This window comes from Zalophus californianus, chromosome 2 (genome assembly GCF_009762305.2).
Source record: "Zalophus californianus isolate mZalCal1 chromosome 2, mZalCal1.pri.v2, whole genome shotgun sequence".
Taxonomy (NCBI): Eukaryota; Metazoa; Chordata; class Mammalia; order Carnivora; family Otariidae; genus Zalophus; species Zalophus californianus.
This window is the reverse complement of record NC_045596.1, coordinates 32,646,934-32,665,922: the sequence shown is the minus strand read 5'-3', so window position 1 is coordinate 32,665,922 and position 18,989 is coordinate 32,646,934. Positions and strand designations below refer to the sequence as shown.

At 38.2% G+C, this 18,989-nt stretch overlaps 1 protein-coding gene across 3 annotated transcripts in view; it reads left to right on the top strand.

Moving 5' to 3' along the window:
* The window catches only part of SMIM14 (small integral membrane protein 14), an 84,116-nt gene extending 65,684 nt beyond the window's left edge, over positions 1-18,432 (top strand). For all 3 annotated transcript variants that reach the window (XM_027599486.1, XM_027599488.1, XM_027599487.1), the window contains exons 4-5: positions 13,086-13,228; positions 15,327-18,432. In XM_027599486.1, the coding sequence (XP_027455287.1) occupies positions 13,086-13,228; positions 15,327-15,359 (176 nt within the window). In that variant the 3' untranslated portion in view covers positions 15,360-18,432. The remainder of the gene's footprint in view (positions 1-13,085; positions 13,229-15,326) is intronic.
* The last annotated feature ends 557 nt before the right edge of the window (positions 18,433-18,989 follow it).

The following is an 18,989-nucleotide window of genomic DNA, read 5'->3' as shown; positions in this document are numbered from 1 at the left end:
GATACTTCATGTGGAAAACCCAAAAGACTCCACCCCAAAAACTGCTAGAACTCATACAGGAATTCAGTAAAGTGGCAGGATATAAAATCAGTGCACAGAAATCAATTGCATTTCTATACACCAACAACAAGACAGAAGAAAGAGAAATTAAGGAGTCGATCCCATTTACAATTGCACCCAAAACCATAAGATATCTAGGAATAAATCGAACCAAGAGGCAAAGAATCTGTACTCAGAAAACTATAAAATACTCATGAAAGAAATTGAGGAAGACACAAAGAAATGGAAAAACATTCCATGCTCATGGATTGGAAGAACAAATATTGTGAAGATGTCAATGCTACCTAGAGCAATCTACACATTTAATGCAATCCCCATCAAAATACCATCTACTTTTTTCAAAGAAATGGAACAAATAATCCTAAAATTTGTATGGATCCAGAAAAGACCCTGAATAGCCAGAGGAATGTTGAAAAAGAAAAGCAAAGCTGTTGGCGTCACAATCCCGGACTTCAAACTATTACAAAGCTGAAATCATCAAGACAGTATGGTACTGGCACAAAAACAGACACATACATCAATGGAACAGAATAGAGAGCCCAGAAATGGACCCTCAACTCTATGGTCAACTAATCTTTGACAAAACAGGAAAGAATGTCCAATGGAAAAGTCTCTTCAACAAATGGTGTTGGGAAAATTGGACAGCCACATGCAGAAGAATGAAACTGGACCACTTCCTTACACCACACACAAATAGACTCAAAATGGATGAAAGACCTAAATGTGAGACAGGAGTCCATCAAAATCCTAGAGGAGAACGCAGGCAGCAACCTCTTCGACCTCAGCCGCAGCAACTTCTTCCTAGAAACATTGCCAAAGGCAAGGGAAGCAAGGGCAAAAATGAACTATTGGGACTTCATCAAGATAAAAAGCTTTTGCACAGCAAAGGAAACAGTCCACAAAACCAAAAGACAACTGACAGAATGGGAGAAGATATTTGCAAATGACATATCAGATAAAGGGCTAGTATCCAAAATCTATAAAGAACTTATCAAACTCAACACCCAGAGAACAACTAATCCAATCAAGAAATGGGCAGAAGACATGAACAGACCTTTTTCCAAAGAGGACATCCAAATGGCCAACAGACACATGAAAAAGTGCTCAACATCACTTGGCATCAGGGAAATACAAATGAAAACCTCAATGAGATACCACCTCACAAAATTAACAATTCAGGAAACGACAGATGTTGGTAAGGATGCAGAGAAAGGGGAACCCTCCTACAGTGTTGGTGGGAATGCAAGCTGGTGCAGCCACTCTGGAAAACAGTCTGGAGGTTCCTCAAAAAGTTGAAAATCAAGCTACCCTACGACCCAGCAATTGCACTACTGGGTATTTACCCGTGCATCCCAGTGTTTATAGAGCAATGTCAAAAATAGCCAAATTATGGAAAGAGCCAAGATGTCCATCAACAGATGAATGGATAAAGAAGATGTGGTATATATATATATACAATGGACTGTCATGTAGCCTTAAAAAAAAAAATCTTGCCATTTGCAACGACATGGTTGGAACTAGAAGGTATTATGCTAAGCGAGGTAAGTGAGTCAGAGAAAGACATGTATCATATGATCTCACTGATATGAGGAATTCTTAATCTCAGGAAGCAAACTGAAGGTTGCTGGAGTGGTGGGGGGTGGGAGGGATGGGGTGGCTGGGTGATAGACATTGGGGAGGGTATGTGCTATGGTGAGCGCTGTGAATTGTGTAAGACTGATGAATCACAGACCTGTACCTCTCAAACAAATATGTTAAAGAAAAAAAGTAGGAAGGGAAAAATGAAGGGGGGAATCGGAGGGGTAGATGAACTATGAGAGACTATGGACTCTGAGAAACAAACGAGGGTTCTAGAGGGGAGGGGAGTGGGGGGATGGATTAGCCTGGTGATGGGTATTAAAGAGGGCACGTTCTGCATGGAGCACTGGGTGTTATACGCAAACAATCATGGAACAGTACATCAAAAAAAAATACATACAAAGATACATAAATAAAATAAAAGTGGGTGAATACTGTCTTTAAAAAAATTTGTTTTTCTTTAACCCACTGGTTGTTCAGTAGCATGTTTAATCTCTCCATATTTGTGAATTTTCCAGCTTTCCTTGTCTTAATTGATTTCTAGTTTTATATTGCTGTGGTCGGAAAGGATGCTTGATATTATTTCAGTCCTCTTAAATTTATTAAGACTTGTTTTGTGGTCAACATCTGATCTGTTCTAAAGAATGTTCTATGTGCACTTGGGAAAAATGTGTATTCTGTTGCTTTTGGGTGGAATGTTCTGTATATACAGTTAAGTCCATCTGGTCTGGCGTGTCATTTAAGGCCAGTGTTTCCATATTGATTTTCTCTCTCTTTTTTTTTAAGATTTTATTTATTTATTTATTTGACAGACACAGTGAGAGAGGGACCACAAGCAGGGGGATTGGGAGAGGGAGAAGCAGAGAGCCCGATGTGGGGCTCGATCCTAGGACCCTGGGATCATGACCTGAGCTGAAGGCAGTTGCTTAATGACTGAGCCACCCACGTGCCCCTCCATATTGATTTTCTGTCTGGTGATCTATCCATTGGTGTAAGTGAGGTATTGAAGTCCCCTATTACTGTATTGCTGTCTGTTTCTTCATTTTGGTCTGTTAATATTTGCTTTATATATTAGGTGCTCCTATAAATATTTACAAATGTTATATCCTCTTATTGGATTTAACCCTTCATCATTATGTAATGCCCTTATTTGTCTCTGATAGTCTTTGTATTAAAATTGATTTTATCTGATATAAGTATAGCTACTCCAGCTTTCTTTTGGTTTTTATTTGCATGGAACATCTTTTTCTGTGCCTTTCCTTTCAGTCTGTGTATGTCATTACATTTAAAATGAGTCTGTTTTTTTTTTTTTAAGATTTTATTTATTTGACAGAGACACAGCAAGAGAGGGAACACAAGCAGGGCGAGTGGGAGAGGGAGAAGCAGGCTTCCCGCCAAGCAGGGAGCCCAATGCGGGGTTCGATCCCAGGACCCTGGGATATTACCTGAGCTGAAGGCAGATGCTTAACAACTGAGCCACTTTTTTTTTTTTTTAATCCATTCAGCCACTCTGTGCCTTTTTTTTTTATTTTTCAAGTAAACTCTGCACCCATTGTGGGGCTCAAACTCATGACCCTGAGATCAAAAGTCACAAGCTCTACTGACTGACTGAGTCAGCCAGGCACCCCACCACTCTATATCTTTTGATTGGAGAATTTAGTTTGTTTACAGTTAAAGTAATTAGTGATAGGTATATACTTATTTCCATTGTGTTCATTGTTTTCGGGCTGTTTTTGTAGTTCCTTTCTGTTCCTTTCTTCTCTTGCTTTCTTCCTTTGTGGTTTGATGACTGTTCTTTAGTGTTATGCTTATTTTCCCTTCTCTTTATCTTTTGTGTATTTACTGTAGGTTTTTGTTTTATGGTTACCATTATGGTTACATATAACAACTTATTAGAGTCTCTTTTAAGTTGGTAACAACTCAAGTTTGATCCCATTCTAAATCCCAACATTTTAACTCCCTCTGCTACATTTTATGTACATTTTAAGGCTTTTTGCGTATTACCAAATTGCATTTATTAATAGGCTAGTTGCTTATACTTATCATCCCTGAAGCTGAGCTCCACTTTATTTTGTATATGAAGCTAAAACACAGTAAGGTACTATTATAAAGGGACTTGTTATTACACTGTTAATTACTGTTACCACTGTGTAAACTGGATGTCCCATTAAATTCTTTAAATATAACAACTTAGAGAAATAGGAGCTAGTACAGTGCTCAGCCCAAAGTAGAAATTTTGTCAGAACATTGTCTGTTGGTGCAACAGAGTGGTAATCATATGCCTCTGGACAAGAAGGTAATGGTAATGTGTGGACTTTGTGTTAGTTTTTGGGATGATGGGTGGTTGTTCCTCCACTCCTGATTTCTTTATGTTGCTTTTACAGTAGCATTCATTAATCTACAGTGTGCCCCCTGATAAGCAGCTCAGAATTTTCCCCTAGTAGGTAAAGCTAAAACCTGTTCTTCTAGTTGAAAATAATCTTATTGAACTCCTTATGGCAAAATAAGTATTTATTACATTTGTGGTATTTGCGATGCTTGAGCCAGCTGCACCTTAAACCAAATACACTCTATTTCTTGGAGTGAAATTTCATTTCCTTAATCTAAATATAAAGACAAAACTCTAGAGTTTAAATGTTAATTTAGTTATATTGGCCAGTTTTTCTCCCCTGCTGCTTTTAGCATTTGGTGGAAATCCTTTCTGAAAGCCATGTTTTTAAATGGTTTTTTGCAGTTGTTTCCTGTGGGCAATAGAATTTTCTTTGTATTCTAAATTTTCTCTAGTGAGTTTATGCTGTTTTCATAAATATATGTTAATCAGGAGTTCCCACAGTCCCTCCTCAGGTTCAGTAATTTGCTAGAATGGCTCACAGAACTCAGGAAAACAGTTTGCTTACATTACCAGTGTATCATAAAGGGTACGACTCAAGAACAAATAGAAGGGTTGCACAGGGCAAGGAATGTGGTAGAGGGGTACAGAGTTTCCCTGTTTTCTCTGGGTGTGCCACTTTCCCAGCACCTTGAGGTATTCACCAGTTAGGAAGCTGAACCCCACTGTTTAGAGTTTTTATGGAGGTTCCATTTTGTAGACATGAATGGTTAAATCATTGGCAATTGGTGATTAACTAAATCTCCTGCCCCTCTCCTTCTGGAGGTTAGGGAGTGGAGCTGAAAGTTCCAGCTCTCTAATTATATGGTCCAACTCTGGCAACCAGACCCCATTCTGAAGCTTTCTAGGGGCCTACCAAGGTGACCTCATTTGCATACACTCAGGTTTATTATTAATAACAACAAATGACATTTCTCTCCTATGTCTCAGGAAATTCCAAGGGTTTTAGGATTTCTGTGCCAGGAACTGGAATGAAAACCAAATCTTTATTTCTTATTATATCACAATACCCATTGTGCCTGCCATGGTATCATGTTGCATGTATTTCAGATGATTTAATTGAATATGGAGCTTATTACTTTGTGTGGTAGCAGAATTTAGCTGCAATGTATTAGCAGATTCAGTTGCTGCATGATTCTTTATATTGAGCTAACGTCCATTTCATTGTTGTGTTCACCCATAGTTTTGCTCTGTAGAGCAAGTGTGCTAACTCTTCAGAAAGACTGCCTTTCAGATAAAGTGTTGTATGGAAACCGGCTCTATCACTAACTTAATTCTGGAGTAAATCAACTTGAAAACCAGTAACTGTGCTGAAGATAATGTAATTATTCTCTACAACCCCAGAATTGTGAAGTTAAAGCTCCTGGTGCTAATGCACCACGTTTACTGTTGTTCTGTTTCTACTTTTCCACTGGAAACCTGTATCAGTTTAAAGAAATAGTCCTTTGGGATCTACCAGCTTTTAGAGCATCCCTCTCTACTCTTTCATCTTCCTGGTGTCCAGCTAAGTTAATGGTTTTATTGTGAATATTCCATTTGGCAAGTTATTTGTAATACATTTCCTTGTAACTAAAGACTTAAACCCTAAGCAAAATAGAATGCTGTACTTTGATGTAGAGTCCTTTACATTTTTTGATCTGATCTTTCCAGACCATAGAGTAAAAAAGTATTTACTCTCTTAAGGCAAATAGTTTCTAGGCAGTGAGGGAACAGATTTTCTATCTACCATGTGATTGTGCCCCTTAATATTTGTAAGTGCCAAAAAGTTACCACAATAAAAACCAAAGTGGACAGAGCCTATTCACCTCTCTATACTGACTTTAAAATAGCTGCTCCTTTGGGCGCCTGGCTGGCTCATTCAGAAGAGCTTGTGACTCTTGATCTCGGGGTCGTGAGTTTGAGCCCCATGTTGGGTGTAGACGTTACTTAAAACTAAAGCTTTTAAAAAAATTAAAAAAAAAAAAGCTGTTCCTTATACTTGTTTGTATTTGCTGCATGTAGTATATGGGAGTTTGAGTAGCATACCTGTTTTGAGACTTTATGAAGTGCTTTGTCATAAGGGACTGCAAATAATCACAGAAACCCTTCAGTGACTCCATTCATCTCTGTTTCTGAATATTTCAAGAAGTCCAAGTCAGTTCAGATACCCAGTATGATACCCAGTATCTCCAACCCTGAAATATTTTAGGGCTACTTTTTTTGTTTAGTTCAGTGTATTTAATTTTTTATATATATAGTTCCCAAATCAAGAAGTTAATTAATATACAGTGAAAAGTTGTCTTCCTATTTATATGCTCCCATCTACCCAGGTGCTGTCTCCAGGTTTCATTAGCTTTTTATGTATCTTTCCAGAACTTACGTGTGTACAAGCAAAATGTGTATTATTTGCCCCCTTTCTTTGTACACAGTTTTTTTATCTGCTTTTTTTTCTGGGCAAAAACAAATAGCATATCTCATGGAGACTTCCTTAAATATTTTTTACAGCTTCATAATACTACATTGTATAATTGTGCCATAATTTACTAATCAGACACTCTTGGCAGGCATTTAGGTTTGTTTCTAGTTTTTTTTTTTTATTATTTTTATTAACCTTGCCCATGGGCCACCTGGATGGCTCAGTTGGTTAAGGAACCAGCTCTTGATTTTGGCTCAGGTCATGATTTCAGGGTCTTAAGATTGAGCCCCACATTGGGCACTGCACTGAGCTTGGGGCCTGCTTAAGATTCTCTCTCTCCATTCCCCCGCCCCCCCACTTGCTCACTCCCCCCCTCTCTCTCTCTGAAAAAAATAAAATAAAAGATTTCCCAAAATGATATTTAAATAAGCTGGCACAGTATGCCCATGTGAAAATACGTTCTAGAGCCATCTTAATTTTGTGGGACTAATATAAACAAAAAAACACTGACTGTGGTCAAGAGGTTCAACTCTAATTGATTCAGCTATTATTCTTTATTGTGAGATGGGCCTTGAGTTGTTGGAGAATAAGAGAAATTATCTAATCAGACTTTGAAGATTAGGAAAACTATATCCATTTAGCCCTTTTTTTAAAAAAAAGATTTATTTGAGAGACAGAGAAGTGAGATAGCAAGAGAGAGCATGAGCAGGGAGGAGAGGGAGAAGCAGTTTCCCTGTGAGCAGGGAGCCCAACATCGGGCTCGATCGCAGGACCCCAAGATCATGACCTGAGCCAAAGGCAGATGCTTAACTGAACCACCCAGGTACCCCAGCCACCACCACCTTCTTCTTTTTTTTTTTTTTTTTAAAGTAGGCTCCACACCCAATATGGAGCCAAATGTGGGGCTTGAACTGACGACCCTAAGATCAAGACCTGAGCTGAGATTGGACTTTTAACCAACTGAGCCACCCAGGCGCCCCTTCTACCTTTTTAAGTAGAGAAATTTTACTACACATTACTACACTTCAGAAATTTTAGAGGCATCCTTAACTTTCTTTTTCTTGTCCCTTCTACTGTCAGTCGGGTCAGTCACCATGTGTTGTGCATCTTCCATCCTAGTACCATTTGTATTTGACCCTTTTCCATTCCCACTTCAGCACGTTATCCAGCCTAGTTAGTCACACCAGCCTATATCTGCACTCAGACTTCTCTGCATGCATAATATTGGTAATGGCCAGTGTTTACCAAATACCTCCTGTGTACCAGGCACTATACTAACTGCTCCTTATGTACTGATCATTTCAATCCTTACAACTACTCTCTGAGATTATAGTAATATTTCTATTTCACAGGTAAAGAAATTGAGGCACAGAGAGATTACATAGCTAAGAGGTAATGGAGTCAAACAGCTATGAGATGGTCTCAGTTCATAAAAGGTTAATGTCCTGAGATGCTGGGTGGCTTAGTTGGTTAAGCATCTGCCTTTGGCTCAGGTCATGATCCCAGGGTCCTGGGATCGAGCCCCGCATCGGACTTCCTGCTAAGTGGGAGATCTGCTTCACCCTCTCCCTCTGCCTCTCCTCCAGGCTTGTGCTTTCTCTCTCTCTCTCAAATAAATAAATAAAATCTTAAAAAAAAAAAGTTAATATCCTAATGAGGACAAATAGGAAACCATTCCTTCAAACTAGAAATGCCACAGTAGTCCAGAGTAGAAAGGAAAGAGTGGACTGAGAAAATGGCGATTTTTACAGAAGAGAGGGATGTAGGTGATATGGAGGTTATTTGGAAGAACATACCAGACAGGGAGAAGTCATGAGTTACCCCACAAGTACTGACTTTGCAAAATTGGCAAATGCCATCAGCCAAACTAGCACTGAACTGGTGCATCAGATTCATTTGGAAAGCTTTTCAAATGTTGTTGGTTCCTGACCCCATCCTTGAGCCGCTCCAGAATTTAGATGGTGTGAGGCAGGGCTATAGAATCTGTGGTATTGATACCATCACAGGCCAGGGAACCACTAACTAAAGAAGGAAGAAGATAATGGGGGTGACTAGAGCAGGGGGATGCTTTTTCTGAGAAACATTAAGAGTTAATCTGATGAGTAGGGCCAAGTCATACAAGGAAAGGTCAGGCTGAGGAATTCAGAGTTGAAGAAGTCAGCAGTAAAAAGTGAGTCAGCAGATGTATTACAAGCAGTGTCCTAAGCAGAATTTTCTGACAGCATTATGCAGGAAGGAAAGGCAGCAATAAGAACCAAGCTAGGAGACAGCTATAGGGAACTGAAAACCATAATATCACTATGAGAGTCTTTTTTTAAGATTTTATATATTTACTTGACAGAGATATAGCGAGAGAGGGAACACAAGCAGGAGGAGTGGGAGAGGGAGAAGCAGGCTTCCCACCAAGCAGGGAGCCTGATGCGGGGCTCAATCCCAGGACCCTGGGATCATGACCTGAGCCGAAGGTAGATGTTTAACGCCTGAGCCACCCAGGCGCCCCTCACTATGAGAGTCTTACAGAGGAGTAGACATTTTGCTAGGGCTGCTTTGTCTAAGACATGAATTAGTAAATTTGTGATCTGAGGTTCAATTAAAGAGTATTTTATGTGCAAAGAGTATCAAAAATTAAGAGACTTGGGGTGCCTGGCTGGCTTAGTTGGTAGAGCATGCAACTCTTGATCCTCAGGGTTGTGAGTTTGAGTCGCAATGTTGGGTGTAGAGATTACTTAAAAAATAAATCTTTCAAAAAAAGAGACCCACTTGGGGAGCCTGGGTGGCTCAGTCGTTGGGCGTCTGCCTTCGGCTCAGGTCATGATCCCAGGGTCCTGGGATCGAGCCCCGCATCAGGCTCCCTGCTCGGCGGGAAGCCTGCTTCTCCCTCTCCCACTCCCCCTGCTTGTGTTCCCTCTCTTGCTGTGTCTCTCTCTGTCAAATAAATAAATAAAATCTTTAAAAAAAAAAAAAGACCCATTTTCCAAATTGAATAATATATAAGAATTGACATTGGGGTTGTACTTTTTTTTTTTTTAAGATTTTATTTATTTATTTGACAGAGAGATAGCGACAGCAGGAACACAAGCAGGGAGAGTGGGAGAGGGAGAAGCAGGCTTCCCGCCGAGCACGGATCCCGATGTGGGGCTCGATCCCAGAACCCTGGGATCATGACCTGAGCCTAAGGCAGATGCTTAACAACTGAGTCACCCAGGTGCCCCTGAGGTTGTACTTCTATATAATTAACCTGGCATTTTATTTCTGAGAGAGAGGGGCACTATAAGAAGTGATAATATGTAGAAGTCACAGTTATCCTTCTTTGACTAACTTTAAATAATCTAATTTTACCTAACTGCTAGTTATAAATTTATTCATCAAAAATTCCTTTTAAATCTGTATTTTCCAATTTTACTACTCACAGGACAAATACCTTTCAGGGCTCTGTCTCACTCTGCAGTATTGTCGGAGATTCTGACGTGGCAAAGGGATTAAGAACACAGGCTCTGGAATGAGACCAGCTGTATTAAAATCCCAGTTTGGCCACATACTAACTGTATGACATTGGTATTTAATCTCCTTTTTCCCCAGTTTCCTCATCTAGAAAATGAAAATATGATAGTAATTACCATAAAATAAGATTGTTAGGATTAATATTTGGGGCGCCTGGGTGGCTCAGTTGGTTAAGCGTCCGACTCTTGATCTCAGCTCAGATCCTGATCTCAGGATTGTGAGTTCAAGCCCTGTGTAGCCTACTTAAAAAAAAAATTTAAAAGGATTAACAGAGATGATGTCTGGTTCAAAGTAACCACTCAAATTTTAGCTATTATTTAGTAATAAAAATAATAGTATTTGCTTTTTTAAAAACAGCACTCTTGGAGCAGCATAGAGGATAGAATTAGAGAAGGCAAGAATAGGTATAGGGAGATCTGTTAAGAGGCTGTCACAATAAACCAGACAAGAAGTGATGCTAGCTTCAGCAGGTATGGAATGCCACTATAAGTAAATTTGATGGGGGTGCCTGGGTGGCTCATTTGGTTAAGCGTCTGACTCTTTGATTTTAGCTCAGGTCATGATCTCAGGGTCATAAGATCGAGTCCTTCATCGGCTCTGCACTGAGCGTGGAGTCTGCTTAAGATTCTCTCTCTCCCTCTCCCTCTGCCCCTCCCCCTGCCCCACTCATATGTGCATGCACACATGCTCTCTCTCTCTCTCAAAAAAAAGAAAAAAGGTTTGAGTGATATTTAGGAATTAAAATTGACAGAAAACTTCAAAATGGAGTAAATAGAAGGTCACTGAGAGAGAACAATAGATGTTTTCTTAAATTTTTGGCCTAATGGAGACCCAACTTCATGGGGCATGGAGGATGGGGCTAGAAGAGATTTTCATGATTTTAGTTTGGGATATTGAGTATTTTAAGTGCAAGGTGGGATTTAATCATCTGCATTTTTAAGAAGCTGCTGAATCGCTGGAACGTATACTACAGTTTAAGAACTGTTGGTATGAAAGGGCGCTTGGGTGGCTCGGGTGGGTGTCTGCCTTCGGTTCAGGTCATGATCCTGGGGTCCTGGGATCGAGTCCCACATCAGGCTCTGTACTCAGCGGGGAGCCTCCTTCTCCCTCTGCCTCTGCCTGATGCTCCCCCTGCTTGTGCTCTCTCTCTGTCAAATAAATAAATAAAATCTTTAAAAAAAAAACTGTTGGTATGAAGATAAAAAAAATAGTTGTAGACATACAGTTGGATATTTGGTCTGAAGTTCAGAAGAGCTGGGGTTGGTATATATAAATTTAGAGGTGGTCTGCATATAGAAAGTAAATGAAACCACTGCTGAGGATGACCGTGTGTGGAGCAAGAAGAGAAAGGAATCTAAAATTGACCATGAGAATTCCAAAATTTAAAAGCCAGGAAGAGGAAAACAAACATGTATGGAGTGGGAAGTGTAAGACAGAAAAGTACGCAGTGGTAAGGCAAGAAGACAAAGGAAGACTGTGCTTTAAAAGGAGAGACCGGTCATGGAAAATGAGCACTGTAATTATCCATGAGGCTTCCCAGCATGGAGGTGTATAGGTGACCTTTTGAAGAGCTGTTTGCAGGATGGAGGTGGGTACCCACCTGAAGAGTGAATGGGGGGTAGTGAAATATAGTCATTTCTTAAGATGTTAGCTTTGATAGCTGGACAGGGAAAGGGTTTGAGGGAGGGATTTTTTTTTCCCTAAGAGGGTGGAAACTTGATTGTGTTTAAGTGATTTACAGGATGGCTGGAACGGAGTGGGGTGTTGAATACCTGAGAGAGAGGATAGTGGATAAGATCTCTAAAAGAGTGATGGGATTCAAAGCTTAAGTGGAGAAATTTGTCTTAGTTATGAGGGGAGGCAGGTTTAGTATAGTAGGAGAGAACAAAGAAAGGAGTGGATATGGATATAGAGGAAAAAAACACTGATGCATTGTGTGATTATGCAATTTTGGTGACCTGGAGTTATGTTATCTGTTTCTGGGGAAGTGATGGGGGTTTGAACAAGGGGCCGCATTCCTGTCCAGCCTGCTCTTGGGCCAGCCCAGCAGTGTGCTTGGCTTTTGTTCCCTTTGGTCACTAATCCTTTGGCCTCATGTAAGGCCACCCATCCCTTCCCTTTCTTGGGAGTGAGACCTGGGCCCACGTACCCCAATGCAGTGTATCAGCTTAGTTTCAACTTCTTGTCTGGATTTCTTTTACTTTTTCTCCAGGCAGGGAGACCAAAACTACAGTTACAGTCCTGATGAGCTATTTTAGTAACCATGTAGATATACTGTTTTTCTTTAGAAATCTAATCTATAATTTTCATTTTTGACAACTGAGTTCTCTAATGTACATCAACTATAAGTCTGTTTTATTTATCAGAAATTTGTTAAGCTCATACTGTGGGCCAGGCACTATGCTAGATACTTGTTACAATGGATTAAATAAGATATGGCTGCCTTAAGGAGCTGGGAGAGACTACTACCATCACACACAGCCCTGACTTTTTTCTCTTGATAAATGCATAGACTTTAGATTATCTAGATCTGAATCCAACTTCTTTTTGCAAAAAAAGAAGGCCAAATTATTATCTCTTTGTTTGAGAATATCGTGAAAGGGATCTTTAATTTATGTATTATACAACCCAAATGGTCCCTTTTCCTTACACTCTGGTATTTTTTCATGCTGCTTCTATAATTAAAATACAGAACTTTCCCCTCCTGAAGTAGAGTGTTTTTACTGTACATCAGGTGGTCTTAACCTGGGTTTTGTAGATCTCAGGATTGGTGGTTTTGTGAGTTCATGAACCTTCCCAAATTATATGCAAAATTGAGTGTGTACATATGGGTTCTTAGAGTAGAAAGAGTCCTTAATTTTTTTAAACTCCCAAAGAATTCTATCACACCAAAATATTAAGAACCACTATATTAAAATCCTTATATAATAGGTTTTGTCCTATGACTATTTATACTGTTTACTATTTAGATTTTCTCACAAGAGGAAAGGGAAATTGAAGATGTAATATTTCATAATTGCATTTCTTAAAATTATTTATACAATTTTAATATACAATTTTTGAAATTAGCATTTAAACATTAGGATTTCTTTTTACATCATCTAACAATATTATAACCATGCTGCGGTTTTTGTTGCAAATATATTTTTTGTTTGTCTTTAGTACCAGGGCCCTCTGGTGATAATGGCATCAGTATTACCATGATCTTGATGGCCTGGATGGTTATTGCAGTGATCTTGTTTCTACTGAGACCTCCTAATCTAAGAGGATCCAACCTAACTGGCAAGCCAACCAGTCCTCATAATGTAAGTGTTGTGGATTAGAAATTCATTTGGGTAGGGGATGGGTGTGGCCTGGAATGGAAGGAATTTGTTTTGACTGAAATACTAGAATTAGCAAAGGGAAGATTTAACTCACGGAATAAGTTCTTCCAGTGTAGTCCTTGTAAATCTTGCAACCCCAAATGGCTTAGTCTTCGTGCAGTTACATACAGAGAAAAGCACAGACCAGTAGCCCAAAAAGAATTTTAAAATACATTCCAATCTTCACTCACATTCCAGTCTTTCTTTAATAAAAAAATGATCCAGTTCATAATAATCCATAGCAGTATTTCTCAAATCTCAGTCTTCCACTCCCTAGTTCCTCACAGTTGATCCCTCGCTTCTCATGGTTCCAGCTCCCTAAATTCTCTTACTAGCTACAGTTCAAATGTTTTTCCCTCTACTTCGTTTTCTCCCCTTCTGTCCTAGCTATTAAATACAGTAGAGGCCCTGAGCCTATCTGGTGAAATCCCATTTTCCTCTTGTTTTCCCATCCAAATTCTCTTAAACTCTTCCAGTTCTGCATCATAATAGGTCAACTGAACTGACAGAGGAGAGGTAGGCTCATTCATGTTGGTAAATCTTGATAGTCATGATTACTACCATTTTTAGAACCTTCTAGATAAAAAATATGATAAATAAAGTGACCCAACAGGGGGTTTTTGGTGCTGTCTTTAACAGAAACTTCATTGAAGGATTCCTTGTAATTGTTTTGAGAACCTGTATTTATATTTTTTTCTTTTCTATTTGACTTGGGTGTTACCTCTTTAAAGATATTTACATGATGAATTCACTTGTTGAACACCAAATTATCCCACTAATTCCCTTCTCCAACCTTCACCATGTGGAATTCCTAAAATAATTTTTTTTTTCCACAGTCTTGTATTGCTAATATTAGAAGTTTTAGTTAAACTATTTCCTTACGTAGGAGAAAGCAAATCTGGAATGATGATTGGTCAGTGCTTTGGTTTGTTTAGGAATAGAACATTTAGATATGTAGCCATGCTGACTTTATGAAAGAATACATCATTAGCACTATATAAAAATTTGCCTTAAATTTATTTTTTGTTTCTCTTGGAGAAGTTATCCATAAAATAGCTTATATATTGTCCTGATAAGATGCTTTCTCCTCAGTGTTTTTTCTTACTTTCTAGGTACAGTTTTATTACTTTCATATCAAAGAGCAACTTCCTCAACATTTGCATCTAAAGAAATCCAACTTAATAAGCTGGCCTAGAAGCCATCAAAAGGGACAGAAATTTAAGATGACACCTCCTAAACCTTACTTCATTGTAGGCCAGCAGTTCTTGGGTAGTAGGCCCACTGCCCTAGGAGTAAGCAAGAAAACATACTAATTTCAAGTAGAAAATTGACCACCCTCAACCAGGGCCACATATAACATGTCAGAGTAAATAAATGGAATCTTCCTGAAGATTCCTAAAAGCTCTGATCTTTCCTTTCCAGTTCAAATACCTTCTCTTGCCAGTAACAAAGATCAGCTCCACCTGGTTTAAACAAGTGGCTGTATTGGTTTATACATTAGAAAATCCAGAGAGGTAGGGTCAGGGTTTTAGATTGTTTAACAGTATCATCAAAGACTGACTTTCTTTCTTCATTCCATCAGCTTCCTTCCAAAGTGGGCTCCCTTTGTGGTCATAGGATGCCTGCCAGTAGCAACTGCAGCCACATGCTTCCTCATTGACATTCTGTAGTGAGAAGCAAAAGTCTCTTCTTTCACTTTGTAATGTGCCCAGGCACCTTAAGCAAGAGGGATGATACTACCTTTATTGGTTTAAATGTCATCTCTGGAGCTGTCAGGGAGAGCAGTTTCATCCATATCATTTTACTTTTACATAGTTTTCCTTTCTTCCATGCCACAGGGAGAAATAAGACAAACATTGGTGAATTATAGTGTTAAGCTAGTGTTCCCTTGTGCAAAAACATATGAAAAGTTCAAATAAGTATATGATTAGGGATTGGAGGGTGGGGGGAGGCATGCTGCTCAGTTCTTACTATATGTGTTAGATTGGTGGCACTGGGATTTAAGAAGTCAGTTCCATAATTTCTGTCTTTCTAATGCCAGGGACAAGATCCACCAGCCCCTCCTGTGGACTAACTTTGTGATATGGGAAGTGAAAATAGTTAACACCTTGCACGACCAAATGAACGAAGATGACCAGAGTACTCTTAACCCCATTAGACTGTTTTTCCTTTTGCATCTGCAATATGGGATGGTATTGTTTTCATGAGCTTCTAGAAATTTCACTTGAAAGCTTATTTTTGCTTCCTGTGTTATCACCATTCCTTTTTACAGTATATTTGAGTAAGTGATTATATTAAAAAAGTTACATGGGCTTTTTTGGTTATCCTAAACTTAAACATTCCACTCATTCTGTTTGTAACTGTGGTCATAATTTTTTGTGATGATTTCTGGCCTGATTGAAGGAAATTTGAGATCCTGCCTTTAAATATTTTAAACAGTTTTGATAGGTTTTAAAATTACTTTTTTTTCATAAGGTATTTATAAAGTTACTTGGGGTTGTCTGAGATTGTATGAAAAAATTAGAACCACACTGTATTTGCATTTACCTTAATAGTTTATTTGTGGGTGGCAGTTTTTTCTAGTTCTTGGGACTGTGGCAGCCTTTGGAATATTTTACAAATCTGTGTCATCCACTACAACTGGCTTGTGTGGCTAGAAAAAGAGGGGAGAAGAAATGAAAAGTTGTTTACTAAGTTTTTTATTCCCACAAAAATGTCTAATATTAGGAGAACTTTAAACATGATTTAAATATAGTGGGTGATTTACAGTCCATTATAGCCTTATAAGGTTCATGAAAGGAGGAAAAAAGTTAATGCTTTCTGCCTTTGCCAGGTATATTCTATACAGTAATAATTTAAGCTATAATTTATTTGTTAAATGGGTGCCTCTCAGGAACCTTTTCTGTTCTAACACTTCCCTGCTAAATGGAACTATCTTAAAGCTATATTGGGGGCCTGTTTGGTTACTGACATTTGAATGCTATTTACTTATTTAGTCTGTTTTTTTCTGTGAAGAAAAAATTGAGTCTTTTGTTATCCTTCTGACTTCAGAAAATATTTGATGGTTTACTCCAAGGGAAAAGGAGGAAAATGAAAAAGCAATCAAGGATCTTTTTCTCACCCCTTATCTCATTCTTGTTTAGTAATAAGATGGATTGGGTTGGAGAGGAGCATTAATATAAGTAAAATTTTGAAATGTATAAAAAGTAAAAGGTTGCATTGTTTTGCTCAGTTTGAAAGAAAATGAATACAAATGGGATAAAGACAAGTCTGCATCACCTATGTGGTTATGGAATTTTTTTCTTAGCAAGTGATTACAGGTGGTTTATGGGGGCTAGAAGATATTTTGCTATCAGTGTAAGGATTTCCCCCCCAGATCACTCTAGCTTTTCACTGTATCGATCTGAGAAATTACTTGTATGAATTAATAAACTTCTCTATATCATTTTACTGTTAATAGAGTCTCTGATAAAATTATGTGATGCTCCTAGGGTATTCTTTGTCCCTTTATTATTATATACATTTTAGGCCATAAACTTTTTAAGGGCATCATTTCATTATGTAATCCAATATTGACTGCTTGCATTCCTTCTGTGCATCTTAGCTTTGTACTCAACTTCTTGACATAGTATCACCTACTCTTAATTACTTGTGGGGTAATTGAGGGGTATCATAACACAGGTAAGTCAAATGAGCACCATAGATTTGAGGTTCTTCCTCTTGCTGTGGCCTACTGGAAGCCTTCCCAGCTTTATAGCTGTTAGAGTATTCAATGCAGAAAGGGCAGGGATGGCATGAGATGGAGTTAAATCTCTATAAGCATTCCCTTTTCTGCTCTTGGTCCCTGGACTTTGAAGGCTTTCACATACATCCTACCAGTCTGTTCTCTAAGCTGCTAGAAAGCCAACCTCTGGCAGAGATACTGATGCATTCACTGAATCTATGGCTCACAAGTAATTGAGAATTGGCTTTGGTTGAAGCCAGTTGGGCTTGACATGGAAACAGAATGTCTAGTGTTAGAGACTTACAAATCTAGGTTCTTATTCCTGGTTCTTCCTTTCTGTCACATACACTTAATTGACAGTACATCTAGTATATTAACCTTTTCTATATGGACCATCTATTTAATTAGCAACAAAAGTTCCTAGAGAAATACTTAGTTTTGGTTTTTTTGCTTGTAAAATTTCTCTACATTCCTGAGAAAGACCGCATACTACTGCATATAAAGTGTTCCTGTTAACCTAACTAGTAATTTATATTATTCTATTTAATTCCTAAAGCTTCTACATGTGGCCTTTTTATTGAGCACACTCTTATTCATTACTTGGCTTATAAACATTCACCGGAACTGTGGCTACAATCATTTTTAAATAATCTGGAAAAAAGAAAGATAAAGCTTCATATTTTAATCACTTTTGGCTCTTAAATAATCCACAAATAACTTTAAGTTTATTTTGTTTTAGAGTCATGTAATGTCCCTTATGCAAACTAATGTTTTCTTGCTTTCCATATGGAAAAAGTTAACATTGGAACAGTGTATAGTAAAAGATTTTATCATGTATCTATCCAAGCACTATCCCATGGCCAGCAAGTCATATTTTAAATAACTTGCAGAGATTTTCTGAAGTAACTGTTAGGTTCAGCTATTCCATTGTTACTTTTGGTGTCATTGTGGTATGTGATGTGATAGTGTTTATAGAATTACTGAATTCTTTTATTTTCAAAGGAACCTTGGAAATTTACCACTCTGAATTAAAGCCTGTCACTCTAAATAAACGTGCTAAAATTTGACCAGCTCATCAGCTTAAGACACAAAACAGCAACTTGAAGGAGAAATGAAGAGATTACACATAAGGGGTTAAATTTTTGTTGTTGCAATAGTAGGTTTAGTCTTAACATAATATTTCTAAATGAAAAAGCATATGTATTTGTTACCATGTCTGATGATTACTTTGTTAAAAGCGAAAGTGGTCATGTGATTGTACTAAATATTAATTGCTGTTTTTAAATGTTTAAATCATGCCAAACAAATCATGTCTGTGCCATCCAGGGTTTATTGTAATCTTTTACTGAGTACTTGGACTGGGATAAAGGGCTTGTACTATGCACTTTTTATTAATGAATAAATAGAAAACGTTAGTAATGTATTGTTTTCTGTTTGGCTTTTGTGGGCAATGAAGCTAGCATCTTTTGCTTAGTAAAATGTTTACATCCTTTATTAAACAGTTTCTTTGTAAGACTTTTTACCCCTAACTAAAGGCCTTCTACAGAGAGAACTTTAAGTTACAAGAAAAATATGGATGTAATAGCAGCGGGGCCAATATTCAGAAGTAGGGATTCTGAGAATCTCTAGGAAATTAGGTTGCAATTGCATTGCTTTACTTATTCTTTTTTTTATTTCTTCCTAGAATACAGGGTTAGTAGACATTTCCTTTGAGGGAATAATATGCAACAGTGTTAATTATATATTTGAGCAGACCTGTATTACTTCAAAGGAGCTAGACGTGTAACTATACTGAACACATACAAAAGTAAAGATTTGCTTTTGTCTTATGACCTGGAATGCACCCAGATACTAAAGATCATTAATCCCCATATACATGTAAAAATGGTAAAATTGCTCTGGCATGGTCAGTGTCTCTGTGATACTTAAGTTTTCTTTAAAATAGCAAAATTTGTGAAATATATAATTTCCTGGAGATAG